Here is a 17,872-nt window from a genome sequence, read left to right on the forward strand (position 1 = left end):
TGTGCTACTAATATCTTAGTTCATCAAAAAGAATGGTTTCTGCTTTCAGTGGTTGATTGTTTTTTCATGCCTATATCTTATAATCTGAACAAGTACTTTGAGGACAACCATATGCAATATAGTAACCATAGTCAATCTTCTACTAGTTTGTTTTGATTCTTTATCATTGTTTTCATTTTAAAATAAAAAAAGTTCCTTATGTGTTTGAATTTTGGACATTTAATGATGTAAATATTTTTTGTTAAATTTATCAAGTTATTATATGGGCTTTTTCAATTTGCCTTCTTATCTTACTCTCTTACATTTATAATGAAAAATAGTTAAAATGAAATTGTGGTCTATTACTTATTTTCTTAAACATAAACAGGATAGCAGTATACCCATATTTTAAAATCACTAACTGGCAATATTACTATTCAAAATATAACTAATGTTATGTAATTTAGTTCTTATTTTGATGCTAGTACTGTAGATAAAGAAAATAGGCAGAGTTTTTTTAGTGTATGAAGAAAGCAGGCAAAGGAATTATTTCACTGCTAGTATGTGAAGAAGTCAGAGATTCACTAAGTTCAGTAGCTAACATAAAATGGTATTTTTGCATTTGTGTTTAGATAACCAATTGAGAGCAACTGAGGATGGAATAGTGTAACTTTTCCCATAACTTTGAGACTGTTTTGTTAAGAACTAACTGATGGATTAACCAGTTTCAAAAGCATAATCATACTGAGTCTTGAAGGACTGGCTGATGCAGATCAGACACTTGGCAAGAAGCATCTGTTATTTTTATTTTTTGTCTTTTTCTTTTTTATCGGTACCGGGGATTGAACTTACGACCACACACTCGCAAGGCAGGTGCTTATGCCGCTGAGCTAAATCCCCAGCCCCGAAGCATCTGTTTAAAAAGCCTTAATTGTAGTGTGTAAAATCACAGAGAACAAAGGCAGTTGGAGATTGCACAAAATTTCTGATGGCTCAATGAAAGAAGTCCTTCTACATGTTTTGAACTGCTAATCATATAGGAAATAACATTAGCATACAGGGGGACCAGCCGAGGACTGAAACTGTCACTATCTTGAGTGTAAATTTGTGGCAGTTTCTGCACTCTGAGTAACCAGAGGGTAAAGAAAGCCCACTTACATTCCTGGGTATAAAGGTGAGGTTTCTTACAAAGTGATTGCCTGTGGGAAAATGAACTCAGAACTTAGAGATGAACAATATATGATTCCAAACAAAGAAATCTAAAATTTTTCAGATTCAGGTGCTTGGAGGAATTAAAAACACACAAAAAACTAATAGGATGAATATGAAATGAGCATAGAGTTAGTGTTCTTAGGAGGGACGACATCAAGAAAGGAAATATAATACTCTAAACTTTTCTGTTTTTGTTGCGACTGGTTGCATTGTTGGGAAAGTGTCTTACATGAGGAGTGGATATGCCTTAGAAACTTTTCATATAAAGTGTGACTAAAAGTGATAAAAATGTTCTTTTGAAAAAACATGAGAATTGTTTTAGTTGAAAACTATTTTTAGAGAGTACTTATGTACCATTTGCCTTCTATATTTGTGAGTTATATATACATGGAGTCAATCAACTACAAGTTAAAATATTTGAGAAAAATCATATAACTTGTATAACCTTTTTCCCTCATTTCCTAAACAGTGTGGTATAACAACTATTTTATGTAACATTTATATTAGATATTTTAGTTAATCTGGAGATAAACAATATACTGTATGTGCAGGAATTAGGAATACCATGTCATTTTGAATAAGGGACTTGAGCATTTACACATTTTGGTATAGGTGAGGGGAGGTCCTCGAACCTGTCCTTCATGAAGGCCAAGAGAAACTTACTTCTTTAATGCAAACTGGTTTGGTAAGCCAAATCAGGATAGATACTGCATGGGATGGAATTTTCTTCCCTCAGTGCTTCCTCCAAATGAGAAAGATTCACTTTGTATGTCTGCAGTGTCTTTGTCACTGAAATGTATTTAAGGTCTAATAACCATTTTGCAGAGATTTCTTTTTTAAGTAGGAGTAGAAATTAGTTCAAAAAAATTTTTTAATTGCTTATTTTTTTTCTAATTCTTAAGTTTTCTGTTTTTGTCCATTAGGGTACGTTCCTGCAATTAAAGGACAGCTATTACATGTCGATGCTACTACCAGTATGCAATACCGGACCCTTTTAGAAGCAGAAATGTTAGCAGTAAGTGTATAATATATGATATGCATTCTTGTATGCAATATAAATTGGTTTTTATTTGTTAAAATACAATTTAAATAACCAGAAATTCATCATGATGTACCTTCCTGCTTGATTTAAGAACTATGAGATGTCCTTAATTCCATCTTTAGGAAGAGAAGTAGATTCCTACTTCCTGCTGTGGATTCCTTTTTGCATCTGTTTTGTTGCTCTGTTTCTAGTATGGGCAAGTGAATAGAAAGCAATGGAAAATGTAAAATACTGTTGGAAAGGATCATTAAATTGATTTTATTGCTAGGTGAAAAAAATTTTTTCTTGCAGCATATTATGGTATCCATTCATATTTAAGTTTTCAATTCCTAGATTTAATAGTTATAACATTTTATTTTCAAAAGAAAAACAGTATTATAAATACTGAAGGAAGAAAATGCCATTCCATGCAGTATCTATTCTGATTTTGCTTACCAAACACAGTTTGCATTATAGAAGTACAGTATCTCTTGGCATTCACGATACTGAATTGCTATGTGTTAGAAACAGAAATCAAGTAGAAATGCCCATGGCTAAAATTGCAGATTGGTCATTTATTCATTAGACACTTTTTTCTTTTTTAATCAGTAATGACAGCAATAAAAACCATTATATAGAACAGTTGTTTTAACCGAAAATTTATTTAAAATGGAGCCATACCATTTCTATATATATATATATATATACACACACACACACACACACACACACACACATACACCCATTAAGAAGAAAATCCTCAATCAGCAAGAATATAAATATATATTAAACTGACATATTCAGCATTGTAATGAATTATTGAATATTGCTTATAAATAGGACTGGGTGACAATGCTGTTTCTAGACAGACAATTTTTTCCTTTGTAGAAATATCAAGATTTGTAGAAATGCTATTGTCACTCTCTGAGACAGTATGCATTGCACTCTACCCCTACTGATGCTGATGTGTCACTTAACAGATGAGGTCTCTTACTCAACAGAAATTAAGGACATCAGTTATCACCCTATTAGTTAGCTAGAGTCCAGCCTCAAAACTGCAGTGGTACCTTGATTCACTAAGTTAATTTTTTTCACAGTTTTGGTTGCAAATCATGGAACAAATGCAGTTCATAAACTGAGGTACTACTGTATAGTCTTAACATAATTCTCAAAGTTTTTTGACTGTATTATAGCTTAATAAATAGTTCAAGGAGCTGGATATAACCAGAGATATTTTCAGCCAGCAATATTATCTCAAAGAAATTTTCTGTTCATATCAATAGGAAAATAAATTTTAATTATTCATCTTGTGTGTGACTGTTATGGTTTGTGTTTGGATGGCCTCCCCAAGCCGCATGCAGTCATGGAGCCAACTGAGTCTAGCGTTTGTGATTGGTTTGTTGGCTAGCCTCTGGGATTGGTGGTGTGAGTGCTGCACTTGCCCAGGAGCTGTTAGCTGGCCTACAATATGAGAGAGGAAAGAGGCAGGTATGCTTTTTCTTTTTTGCCCTTTTTGCTCTTGTTGCTTGTGGCTACCATGAATGGCTGCCCCTTAGCCATACCACCCTGCCTTGGAGCCAGCTGAGTATGTACTGAAACCTCCAAAAGCTAATTAAATAAACTTCTCTTTCCTTCATTTTGATGTCAGGTATTTTGTCTCAACAGTGAGAGGAAAGTAACCAAGACAGTGACTATATTTGTAATGTTGTTAACAGTGTCACATTTAAAGCTGTAACATTTTTACTTAACGCTTATTTTGCAGTTCCATATCAATGCTAGCTATCCCCGAATATGGAACATGCCACAGACATGGCAATGTGAATTAGAGGTTTATAAAGCCACCTACCACTTTATCTTTGCGCAGAAGAACTTCTTTACAGGTATTTTCTAATAAATATTGCTATTGTAGATTGGTCATGGTGAACTTGTTTACATTCAGTGAGTTTTAAACTCAATATAAAGATTTGATGGCACAGTTTATATTGTCTTACAATTTGTTTTAAGAATATCAAAGAGAAAATTTAAGTATAGACATTTTATGTTATACTCTTTAAACCAGGTAAAAAAATATAACTTGACCTTAAAGGGAAAAGTCTCAATGTAGCCAAATGCTTTGTGTTAGTCTAGTGGAGGGTAAGATGGGCCTGATGAATCCAAGCTCTCTCTTCATTAATTAGGGCTCAGCATAACTTTATTATGTTATTTTATTATTGTGATCTACAGTAGTGTATTCAATAAATATGCTATTTTTATATTTAAATCTCTATTTTCTGTTGGCAAGGACAATTAAATTGATTTTAATAGGTGAAAAAAAGGTTTTAATTTTAATTAAAGATTTTATTATTAAGATTTTAATAGGTGAAAAAAAGTTTTATTTCTTGCAGCATATCATGGTATCTATTCATATTTAAGTTTTCAATTCCTAGATTTAATAGCTATAACATTTATTTTTAAAAGAAAAACAGTATTATAAATAACTCTAGAGTCCTTTTAAAACTTGCTAGTTCCCCAAGAGGGGTGACTCGGAAGCAGTAATACTGGTTTGGTATTGGAATGCACAGACTTGGTTATAATGTTTGAGTTGCTTTCTGTTGGAAGATTTCCAGGGAAGAAAAATTATCCATCTTGTGTGAGGGAATGCTTAATATATCTCAACAGCTCTTCTTAAACTACTTATTAGTGAGATGAAATTGTTCCTGAAAGATTTTGATGTTGTGTGAAGTGAGTTTTATGATAATGTGATATAGAGAAAGTAAAAACTGTAAAAACAGAGTTAGGCACTAAATCCTCTTCTGGGAGTAATGAAATTGGCTAAGATTTTCTATAATAAGTAGAGAAAAACAGCTAATATATTAGTCTTGCAAAGCTCTAGTGCCAAATGATTAACATTTTATGGGATGTTAACCTAGTAATTCAATTATGAAATGAGTTGTTAGTGGATTTTTCTCATTAACATTTAACTTGCGGCTTTAATAACTTTGATTTTTGTTCAAATGAGTAAGGCAGTCATCAAGAAAGTGCTTCCATTTCCTAACTAGATTTATTTGATATGAATATCTCCTAAGGAGAGCAGGTTTTGGAATAAAGAGAAATGCATAATAAAATGGTTATTGAATTTCCTAATATTTTGTCATTGTAATTTTTAAGATTGATCAGTAAAGTTATTATAAAAGCTGTTTTGTAAACCATATAATGTTGAAATTCAGAACAAGTTATTAAAAAGCTAAGATTTATTAAAACAATTAAATAATTATAAAATATCAAAATTTTCACAAAAAACTAGTAAGATCTGTTAAAATAGGAATTAGCAAATAACTATAAAATTATATTGGTTTCTAAGATAACATCATTTCAATTTCTGTTTATTTTACTGGAAATTATGTGCCACTCATTTGACTAATAGGAATGTAAAGTAGATAAATGCTATCAATATGCACTCTAAGTTTTATATGAGTAATGGTTCAAAGCAAACAATAAACATAGTCTCTGCCCAAAGTTTTTAAAGCATATATTGCTTACAGGTGTTTCTTATTTGGTATTATTTATTAATTTCAAGTACATTCTCATGTGCACTAGACATAAATAAATAAAATACTACCAGACAGTATATATGCTGAGTGCAAGCAGGAATGAGGAAGCTAAAATATGCATGTAATAAGACCTAAGTACACAGAGGAAATTACTGTCATCTGAAGGTAATCAGAAAATATAGAAAGATACAGGTTTGAAATGGTCTTTGTAAGTGAACTTAATCTTATTAGCTAAGTTTTGTAGTATTTTGTCACATACAAAGTGTGCTCGTGTATATTTTCTTCACTTAACTCTAAAGGGCAATGGCTCTTACTAGTGTCCCATGGTTAGCAGTGAGGTACTTGAAGAATAAAGACCTTCAATAACTTAGGATAATTCCTGAAGCTTGTAAGTAGAAGAGACCCTGGAGAAGAAGTGTGCAAATGCATTCTATGCTTTCTGTAATATCATGCTCCTGTTAAAGACAGATGTTTTACCCTCAGCAGACAGGATATGAAAAACAGTGTAGTCGTCACTTAGTATCTGTAGTATGGGTTTGGTTCTAGGATCTTCTATGGGTACCACAATCTGTGAATGCTGAAAGCCACCACATCCACGTCAAAGGTGCATTTTAAAAACACTATTCATTTTCAACCCATGACTGGATTGAAATGAGGAACCCATGAATGTGGAGGGTTGACTTTATATGGTTAAATTGTTTGCTTAAAAATACTGAACTATAAATATTTATAAGGAGAAAAATTAGGAAATCAGCAGGTGAGTGATGAATTTTGTGGTAACATTGGTTGATTCCAGAGATGATCTTTTAGCATCTTTGAGATACTGTGCTAAAGAATAAAATATGAAAATGCATACCTGTAATCCCAGCACTCTGAAAGGCTAATGTTGGATGATTGCAAGTTGGTCCCCAGCTTGGGTAATTTAGCAATTTAGTGAGACTCTATCTCAAAAAAAGGGCTGAGAATATAATTCAGTGTGGAAGCCCTGGGCTCAATTCCCAGTAAGTACCCCCTCCTGCAAAAAAAAAAAAAAAAGTTAGAGGGATGGAATCAGGCTGTTTAGGTAAGGTGGCACTTAAAATTAAAAGATTAAAATGAAGTATAGCAATATAAGGTATGATGATCTGTTGTGACTGCTTGTCAAATGAAATAGAAGTGTATTTAAAGTAAATCTGATAGATCAACTTTTCCCTTATTACTAAAAGTTCCATAGCCATATGCCTTTTATTATTGATATACTGAAACTGTACATTTAAAAAAATTGTTACTGAAAGTTGACATTAAATGTATTATTTTGCCATTTTAATAAGAGGAATTTCTAATATATGAGCATCAGTTTCTGTGCATGGAAGCTAAATTTTTAAATAGATTAATGAGGCTAATTTATTTCTAATTTTATTATTCAGCTTGTCTCATTTTTTTTTAGTTTAAATATCCCTTTAGAATTCAAAGCAAACTGCTTCAACTATTTAATGTGGATTTACCTTATATTTTTCCTTAGAATATCATTAATAATAAATGGTACCATCTGTGGGATCTTTCGCCTATGCCACTTTTTAAAAGCTTCACATAAGTCATCTCACCCATCCATAACACATCAATGAAGTTGTTCTCATTTTTTAAAAAGATAAAATTGATAGCATTTTTAAAAAGATTACATAGATAATAAGTTAAAGCCAGAATTTAAGCCTAGGATTGTCTAGGTCAATACCTATGTTATAACAGGGTTGCTTCAAATCATTTCCTTTTTCATACACACACTAACTTTTAATTTCATACACATAATAGCATTGTGCTGTTTACTGTGAGTATGCAAAGATAGTCTAAAATTACATTTATTTTATACAAGTTGTGTAAGTAAAAGTACTGAGCTGTAAAAATTTATCAAGAGAAAAATAAGGAAATAATGCCTAGGAGAACTGTTAATGAAAGATACTATTATTGAGCATATATGACACATGTAATCAAATTGGAGACCAGACGAAAAAGTTGTGGAAACCACAGTGGTAGACTAAAGCTAATATTCTTTTGATAAAGAACTTTAACTTTGTAACTTAAAAAGGGTACCAAAGGATAAATAGACTGAGTATATGCACACAGTTTTAAAAAGTAACAGTTAAAACATAAAACTGATCACTCAGCAGGCACTTGTAGATATTTCAAAAGTGTGAAAAAAATGTTCAGGTACACTGTAAGAAATTCAGTTCAATTGAGATATTATTTTTGAGATACAAAATAGCAAACCCTGTGCTCTGAAGACCCAAGATACACACATTGGGGAGGAATAAATACAGTACAGGAGAGGGTACAAAGAAAACGGCAGGCAATTTACCTTTCTAGCGGCAGCATAAATGAATTAACTTATCTTCGAAAGCAATTTGCTAATAGCCTCAAAAACAATTCTTCCATTTTGATCTGGAATTGTACTTCTAAAATCTATTCTAATAAAGTAATTCTCAATATGCAAAATATCTTATGCACAAATACACCCTGAAATACCACACATAAAACAGAAATTTGGAGAGTCTAAATATACAAGTGTAGAAGACTTCTAAATCTTAAAAGATAAATCTTTTTTTAATGAACTTCCAGTGCAAAGCTGACATGGGAAAATACTTTCCATTGAAGTAACAACACATAAAACACACATAGAAGATAGTATAAAAACCTATGTAGAAAGGTCTTTAGAAGGAAATCTGTCAATAATGTTTAATTAGTTGGGTCAAATGTCAGGTAATTTTTATATATTCTAAAATTACTTTATGAAGAAATAACTGATATTAAGTGTATAAATTTTTTAATTTGAAATTATGACTAGTAAATAAACATCCATGAATTGCCAAATCAAATATTAATATTTTAAGCATTTAAGTAGTTTGGAAGTTCTTTTTGGTTACAAGGAAAATGTTATTTTTGATTGATGTTAGAGTCTATGTTTGATTTCCTGAATTTCAGTTTTACTTTCCTCTACCCCAATAATTTTAGATTTAATTCAAGACTGGTCTAGTGATAGTGCTCCAGATATTTTTTCATTTGTTCCATATACATGGAATTTTAAAATCATGTTTCATCAATTTGAAATGATTTGGGCTGCTAATCAACACAATTGGATTGACTGTTCTACCAAACAACAGGAAAATGGTAAGACATTTTTAAAAATAAGCTAAATATTCTGCTCATTAAGACCTGCAGAAAGAAAATTAGTAATGATTTTGTAGTTTTAATAGATATTAGAGTTTATTTTTCCCCATTGCCTAATGATAATCTCAGAAACTATTTTAGAATTTGTATTAGACTAATCATATTGTCTTATATTTAATTTGTTTAGATATACATTTAAGATGACAGTTACATTTCTTTTTATTGGCATTAGAAGTAAATTTATTTTTTCTTTTTCATTTCGTAGTGTATCTGGCTGCCTGTGGGGAAACACTAAACATTGATTTTTCTTTACCATTTACGGATTTTGTTCCAGCTACGTGTAATACCAAGTTTTCTTTAAGAGTACGTATAATTGGATGCATTGTTTATTCCACAAAGTTTTATTAGTAAGTTTGATTTTCCAGAGCTTTTCTTTACTTTCCCTTGCTCATCCCATGGCCGCATTGAAGTGATCTCTATTCCACTGTCCACTAACTTTATTGTCAGAAAGCTGCTGCTGTTTGTTTTTTGTAGTTAACAGCATGCAAAATTCCAGGGAGTTAGTCATTTTCTTTAGAGATCATTCCTGATCACCATAGCTAATTTTTTTTTCTTAAGAAACCATTTTAACTTTAAGAACTAATATTTACTAGTTCTCTGAACTAATTGTATTTTTCCTTATATTTAATTCCTAATTGTAACCATAAGTTCAGGAAATACCCACAAGTACTTTTCTTCTTTTATCAAATAGACAGATCTTACATACTTCCCCTAAGCTCAGAATTTTGTAGTTTTATTATATGGAGACCTCATTTTAGGATATGGACAATTAGAAGTAATTGTAGTATTAATATTGGTTATCATTTTAAAAATAGAAACAACAATAATAGGTACATCAAATAAACATATCTTATATGCTAGACACTGATCTGAGAGCTTTTTGTGTAGTCACTCATTTGTCAGAACAATCCTCTTGCATTAATTATTTCTATGTTCTGCAATTATTGATTAGAATGCTGAAAGACTGACAGTATAACTTGTCATTAGCTAGTGAATTTTCAGATTAGATTTTTGAACCCTAGCAATATAGCTAGTGCTCCATTTTTTTATTTTAAAGAAATTAAGACAAAACATAAAGAGATTAAGACATAACAAAGCAGATCAGAACAGAGCAGTGTAAGCAATACAGTATTTCACCAGAAGACAACCCCTAATTAACAGTGACTACCATAATGTCTCATTCTTTGAAATAGTAGAGCATAACTTCATATATAATAGTATCAAACATAGCAAAATAGTATAAAACCATTAAAGAGAATAAAAGAATTACAGGGCATTTAGAACCAAATAACAGAAAACAAACGATGGCTACTATATTGCCTCATTTTCCATAGAAAATTTGTTTATACTATCACACATAATACAATTGAATAAGATACAACATGATAGAACCAAAGGAAACAGAAGACTAAAAGCATGGTAAGACTTCAGAGAAAGATGATATTAAATCAGCACTGGCTAGTGTAATGACTTGTTTTCTTCAAAATAGCTGTTCATACCATCACAGATAATAAAATCAAACAAACCAGGATAAACCCATTCCAACTAATGGATGCAATCATTATGAGGTTTCAAAGTAATGTAATGGGGAATCATGATTACAATAAATAGAGCTCCATTTTAAAAATCACGCCTATAAGCTGTGTGTGTGTGTTAGACATCAGTGTAAGAATAGAAGATCTAGAAGGGAAAAAGACTGAATGAAGATCTCTTGATATGCCAGCTTAGAACTACTAAGAGCCAGTTGAGGAATTAAGACTTACTACAGATGAATAATCAAAGGAAATGATGCTATTTTAAAAATAAGAAAAATACGGAACGCTTGAACTTACATTGGAGAATTTTTTTTACAGTGAATTTCATATAAAACACCCATGGGTAACTGTGGAAGATGATCTTTCATTGTTATATGCTGTTATTTCTTTATTTTTTAATACGAATTTAATTTTAGTCACTATATAATCATATTCCAGGCGTTTACCTTACTGTTGAGTATAAAATATATACCATTTAAAATTTTATGTACTTTTGAATTTTTTTCTTTTTTTGGTACCAGGGATTGAACTCATGTCCTCATGCTTGCCAAGCAGGCGCTTATGTGACTAAGCTAAATCCCCGGCCCTTGAATTTATTTTCAAGATTGTTACACATTTGACTATAAATAGTGACCTAAGATATTTATATACTAACTTTTAAATTTTTGGTTGTAATAAATTGCTTTTTAGGGAGAAGATGTTGATCTTCATTTGTTTCTACCAGATTGCCACCCTAGTAAATATTCATTGTTTATGTTGGTTAAGAACTGCCATCCAAATAAGATGATTCATGATACTGGTATTACTGCTGAGTGTCAAAGTGGTCAGAAAACAGTTAAACCAAAGTGGCGCAACATCACTCAGGAAAAGTGAGTACATAAAATAAGTATTTTATGCTCATTATGTGGAGAAATTGCTTCCTTCATATATTGATAATAAAGTTTAATGATCTGTAACTTGTGTCTGTATACAATTAAAAGAATAGTTATCTAATCAGAAACCTTGTTTTTTACTGATTAAAGGGCTGGTTGGGTTGAATGTTGGACTGTTCCAAGTGTCATGCTTACAATTGATTATACATGGCACCCAATTTATCCACAAAAAGCAGATGAACAGCTAAAACAGTCATGTAAGTGTTTTTATATTTTTTTGTCCTTTGACATATGTACTTGTGTTACCGATAATGTGCAAAGATACAAAAATTTGAAAATGTATCTTTAAAATAATGGTGTAAGTTTTTGTTTTAAAAAATATTTTGGAATAATTGTAGCTAACTTTCAGTCAGCATTGTACATAAAATACTGAGTCAAACAATTTATTTACTGGCTTAAATTATTCACTTAGTTCTTATAACAGTTCTGTGGGGGTAATATTCTCATCTTGAAGTTGAAAAATCTTCAGAAAAGTAATTTTCTAAAGATCTGTCATAGTAGACATGGCAATGCTAGAATATGAAACAATGTCTGTGAATCTGAATATTTAAGAAGTTGAGTTTGTGAAATGTTGGTTTCTTTAAAATATTTTAAAAATTATTATATAATTTATAGTTCTCTGAGAGAGTTTAATTAGAGTTATGACTTTGGGTCCAAACAAGAATTAGAAGCTGTGTTTTCTTTGTGTAAAGATTCGAAGGACAGAATTCAAAGTTCGTATGAGTGGTGGCTTATGTCACACTGTATTTGAATAATTGTTTTTGTGGAAACAACTTTATTGTTTAATACCCAAGTTCAGTTAAGGTCTGCTTGTGACCCATATTTATATTATAGAGACTTACCAAGAATGTTGCAGAACAGAAATTTTTCATTGATACTGTGCATTTTGGTTTATGCATTTCTATTTGTATTTTATTGAAGTTTATTTATTTTCTTAGTTACTGGTCTTTCAGATCTGTGTTTATTATATGTTTATAGATACTCAGATGTTTTATTAATATGATTTTTATCTTTGTAAGTAACATTTCTTAGTGTATATTTGCATAATGAATTTCCAGTCTTTTTTTTCTTTTCCTAAACAATGTTTTTTCCAATTTATTCCAGTGTCTGAAATGGAAGAAACAATGTTATCTGTGTTAAGGCCAGCTCAGAAAACATCAGACAGAGTTGTTTCTTCTCCTTCTCCTGCTTCCCGGCCTCCTATTGATCCCTCAGAACTTCCACCTGATAAACTTCATGTAGAAATGGAACTTTCCCCAGATTCTCAGATAACTCTCTATGGGCCTCTATTAAATGCCTTTTTGTGTATAAAGGTATGATTTTAGAACCTCTGTTAAGTGCATTTTTGTGTATAAATGTATGATTGTAAAAATAATTTACATGTATTATTAACATAGACTAATTTGAAATAGTTGAATGATTCAAAAATAGTTGAGGTTATATTGTATATGTTGACTGGTCTTCAAATCCTAGACATCAGTTACAGAGTTACTAAAAATAGTATCTCTTTGTGCAGTTTTGTGTGTGTGAGCATTAAGTGTGATTTACGAATCATGTTAGTTGTTAGATGATATATTATCTGTCTTTAAGGAGAGAGACTTGAGGGCATAGTAGGAGGACTGACAGATCCAGGTACAAATTTTAACACATTGTAATAATATAGCAGAAGTACTCCTTGTTGGCCCAGAATAGTTGATAGCAGAAAACATCTATTGTAAGTGAATCCACTAAAAATAGATGACATTCATGAGAAATTATGAGCCAAGATTTGTTTGGATCTTTATTTTTAAAATGGAAACACATTTATGAAAATAAGTTTATTTTAGAGTATGCCAACTATCAGTCCTGAAAAGAGATGTACCACATAGAACAAAGAATAAATCAAGTTGATTTCACTTTAAGGTACTTTTCCCACTAAAATTGTATGATTGTACAGTATGATAGCACTTTAAAGCTTATGTCTATAGTATGACTGAAAAAAACACTGTTTTTTGAAAATTGATGACTTTGTGAGTTTTCTAGAGTTCATGTTTTCTTTTGATGTTCAGATCACACTTTTAAAAAGCCCCCAACAAGTCATCAGCAATTTTGTTAATTTATTCTTTGTTAACTAACCCCTGCAAATATCTGCCTTTTACTGATAACTACATGTATAATAAAAGCAGTTTTTAATCATTGCTTACTACCAATTTCATGAAATCTTGCATTTTCCTGGAATTTTGAAAATTCCTTTTGCTTTAGATATTCATTATACTGTTGACATTTATTAAATGTGATAGTATAAGAGAAATTAATTTTCCAAATATAATGAATAGTGGAGTTACTTGTGGGAGGAAGATTGTATGAATCTAACTTTAGATTGCTGTTGCAGTTTGAAACTGCAAAGATTTGGATGTTAAATACTTAATTAACAAGGAATTCTATAATATGCAGTAAGAGGAGTTAACTAGTTCTAGAGGAGCACTCTGAAAAGCAAGGAAGAACAATCGAGATTTGTTCAGGATCATTTTCTAGAGGATGTGCTAAGTTAACTAGGGTTTGGAAGGTTAAAAAAACACTCAATATTTCAATTACTGTGTTACATTTACCAAAAATTGCTATGAAATAACACATAATGCAGTTTAAGATAAAAGATGCACTAGAAACTGTGATTAAAATTTGTGGAGTTTCTGTTGATTATCTTTTCTTCCTCAAGCATTTTAAAAGGGATTCCCGAAGCAGCAAATCTTGAGATTTGAAGGGGAAAATTTACACACAAGACATGTTCTTTTCTTTCTTGTGATCACTGGTATAAAATATTCTTCAAATATGTCTCCTAATTGCTAGGTTTCTTGGGACTGCATTTATAATGTAATTTTAGTTAAAATCTAAAGACTGAAACATAATTTAATTAAATAAAATGATTTAATTTGCAGACTAGGGGTGGTCATAGTGATATAGTATCAATTTTTAAATACTCCAAGAATAGTACCAACTGTGGTTTAAGCATTACCATATGCATATTGATCCTCAGGTTTTTTTTATTTAAAAAATTAGAGTATTACATGATTATCAACAATAAGAGGACTATTACAAAGAAAAACACAAAGAAGTACAATACGAACTTTCATTTTGACTTTTTAATAAATTGTGCTGTAAAAATCAGTCATATTTTAAATAGTTTTGCCATAGCTTAACTATTACTGCACTGAAGTATCTATTAACATTTGCATTTATTGAATTATCTTAGAACTTGTATAAGATATCTACTAAGGCAAATTATAAAATTTCAAGTTTTGTTATATTTATTAAATATGTATCTAAAACACAATAAGCAAAAAATTGTCCAGTCCAACGAATTCTGTGCTTATTATAATATATATAATTTTCAAGTTTGATTTTTTCTATCAGAAAGCTTAATGTCATACTGAAATAAGGATAATATTCTAATCTTAAATACATTCCTCCTCTTTGTTTTAATATGCTCTAGTTAGTGTCAGTGTTACAACTGTTACCTTTGGAATTTAGAAATTTGTGTATATGATTTATGTATATTTATGTAATATGGAATTCAAGTAGATTAAGGAAATCTGAAAAGGGAAAGAGTAAGGGAATGTGAAAATTCACATAACTGTATTTCCTTGCTTATTAAGATTAAACATCAAGAAATTATAAAAGATAAAATAGAAAAAAAGAATTACTCTGTATTTGTTGGAGTGTATTAAAACCTGATCTTCAAAATTCACAAAAGAAACTGTTCCTGGTGTTCTTGTAAGAATTCTAAGTATATATTAAAATTTCTGAGGACATTTTAGGAATTGGGAGGTCTTCTGCAGCAATGAATATAGTAGCAGCTTTGAGAGTTGGCTAGAGTTATTTTAATCATATGAAAACTTCATGGCATGTCTTCTGTTGTAGACACAAGGTTTTATAACAGTGCCACTTATTTTACTTTTATAGATGAACTTCTCTTCATCTTTCTACATTTTTTGATAATAGAAGAAGGGAAATCTTACTTTTCATAGTGACAGCATGGAAATGTGTCCCTATGTTTGGTGGTACTGAATATTTACTAACTGGAGTCATGATATACATGGCATATATACGTTTTTATTAAAAAAAAATCGTTTTCATAATCTGGAAGAGAGGCCTGGCTCCCAATTTCTACTTTTTAAAATATAATTTGGAGAATGAGAGTACTTGCAGGACTTTTTTCTCCCTACTTTTCTGATTTTGTTAGTTATCTTTTAACCTATTAATCTTTTTTTCCTGTTTAGAGAAATGAGTGTAATTAGGTAATTACACATTTCTGAGCTGAAAAAATATGGCAATCTTCTGTTGCTTGACACTCATCTAACAAAATAGTTTTAGGAAAATAATATTTCTGAGAACTCTAAATAAAATTGAAAATACAGTTTTTCTTTCTTAAATTCAAATGTGCTACCAGCTTGACAGAACATAATTTTTTTGGTTCTGTAAACCAGTGATTTTTTTTCCTAGAGCTGTGTGTAATTTGTTTTAAAGATAGTTTTAATTTCACATGTCACCTACCATAAAATGGAAATGGAAGTTTTATTGTGTTTGAAAATATTTGTGTATATTTACACTATTAAACTACCTTGAATGTTTGCTGTATTATATTGCTAATTGTGTTTGGTTAAACTTGTATATTTTTTAAACAGAATACTTAAGAAAGTAATTATTTATAGTTGAAATTTATATATTATATAAACAAAAATGAGTACCCAGCATTAAACACTTAATAGTAGAACAACATTTTAAAGAAGTTACAATTTTAAAAATACATTTTTTTGTTAATATTCAATAGGTGTAAATGTGTTAATTTATAAAAGACTCCTGGTACTTTATAACTCTTTAAAAACATACTCACTGACACATTTAATTAAAGTTAGCAAATGTACTGTACTATTGAGTGTTCCATAAAGAATTTGACATGAATTATTTCCATTTCAGATAATTAAATGAAGATTGGTTTAGTAGCAAATTGAATATTAGTCTTCAAAGCCTATTTTACATGTAATGTAATAATGTAATAATCTGCAAGAATCTAAATTTTTTAGGATTAAAAATTGTAATGATCTTGAGTTGTTTTAAAAGTGATATATACTTTCATCACTCAAAATTAAACAAATGCTACTACTTGTGCTTTGTTGGCAAACTTTAGGATGCTGAAAGCTAGTAATTATGAACAGTGTACATTGACCCTTAAACCCGAAGGAAAGGAAAGGCTTTGATGATTGGGCCAGGCGGCTATTTGAAGAAAAAAAGTCATCCAAGCATTTTTTCCACTTCATCTCTGACTCTGGACTCTATGCCTATGGTAAACCTGCTGAATCAGTCTTCAGGACTGAGGTGGCATGTGTATTTTGAATAAGTTCCTCAATGATCTAAGGAACAACCCTGTTCGAGTCTGATCAACAATAAAAACTGAAACATTTATGTCTAATTTTAAATTTTTAATGTTAGAATTCCAAGATATAGCTCAGTGTTGCTTTACCTTTATATTTGCTCTTTAATTCATCCAGGCTTCAGGATTACAAAAACAGTTACCAAGATTTCAAGCTGGTTTCAGGTTACATCTATATTATTTAGAGGTGAACAACAATAAAGAATAGTGAGAACATAATGGTTTTGTGAATCAATAGTTTAGGGATTAGTCTTTCCTCTACTTAAATGTATCTGAAGCCTTAAACATTTCTCATAAATATTCTAACTGGAATACAAGTATGTGAATTATAATATTTACCTAATTAGATTGATTTTCAGTGAATTATTCTTTTGTTCTCAAAGAATGCCCCTGGGCATTGCATCAGAACTCTGAGAAATAAAGATGGAAAGCTGTTGAATCATATAAACCTTCAGTCTTTTTTTTAAGACCTAAACTACAGAATTTTGCTATAATTGAGTATGGTGTCATGAAGCTTTACTACAGACTTCTGTAATCTTTTGCGTGTGTTTTGCTATAGAATATTTATTTGCTAAAATAAATACACTTTTTTCATATTATGGAAACATACTTGATGCTTTTAATTAAATAGGTTAGAGAAATGGGTAGTTTACACATTTAGGGAGTATAGGTGAAAGCCTATTTCATATCTTTTTAGCAGATAGCATGTTTTTTCTTAATATTTATAGGAAAACTATTTTGGGGAAGATGATATGTATATGGATTTTGAAGAAGTTATTTCAAGCCCTGTTCTGTCACTGTCAACATCGTCCAGCTCTGGATGGACTGCTGTTGGAATGGAAAATGACAAAAAGGAAAATGAGAGTTCAGCCAAATCGATTCATCCCCTTACTTTGCGTCCTTGGGATATTACTGTACTTGTTAATTTGTACAAAGTTCATGGGCGTCTTCCAGTTGTAAGTATTTATCAAAATAGTTTGGAGATAGTATTATGATAATCAGCCATCTAGCATAGGACATTGTTTATGTGCTCAGTTGCCCACAGACACTGAGAA

The 17,872-nt window shown here is 30.8% G+C and overlaps 1 protein-coding gene across 8 annotated transcripts in view; it reads left to right on the forward strand.

Moving 5' to 3' along the window:
* The window catches only part of Bltp1 (bridge-like lipid transfer protein family member 1), a 180,208-nt gene that overhangs the window by 41,369 nt on the left and 120,967 nt on the right, over nucleotides 1-17,872 (forward strand). For 7 of the 8 annotated variants that reach the window (XM_063260728.1, XM_063260733.1, XM_063260732.1 and 4 more), the window contains exons 15-22: nucleotides 2,115-2,206; nucleotides 3,975-4,092; nucleotides 8,728-8,883; nucleotides 9,149-9,246; nucleotides 11,169-11,347; nucleotides 11,501-11,607; nucleotides 12,515-12,723; nucleotides 17,546-17,773. In XM_063260728.1, coding sequence (XP_063116798.1) covers nucleotides 2,115-2,206; nucleotides 3,975-4,092; nucleotides 8,728-8,883; nucleotides 9,149-9,246; nucleotides 11,169-11,347; nucleotides 11,501-11,607; nucleotides 12,515-12,723; nucleotides 17,546-17,773 — 1,187 coding nt within the window. Of the gene's footprint in view, nucleotides 1-2,114; nucleotides 2,207-3,974; nucleotides 4,093-8,727; nucleotides 8,884-9,148; nucleotides 9,291-11,168; nucleotides 11,348-11,500; nucleotides 11,608-12,514; nucleotides 12,724-17,545; nucleotides 17,774-17,872 lie in introns of those variants that run through there. The other variant, XM_063260736.1, reaches the window with a different exon arrangement.

Source organism: Cavia porcellus, unplaced genomic scaffold, assembly GCF_034190915.1.
Source record: "Cavia porcellus strain 051 isolate PalLab524CR breed Dunkin Hartley unplaced genomic scaffold, mCavPor4.1 scaffold_14, whole genome shotgun sequence".
NCBI classification, from domain to species: Eukaryota; Metazoa; Chordata; class Mammalia; order Rodentia; family Caviidae; genus Cavia; species Cavia porcellus.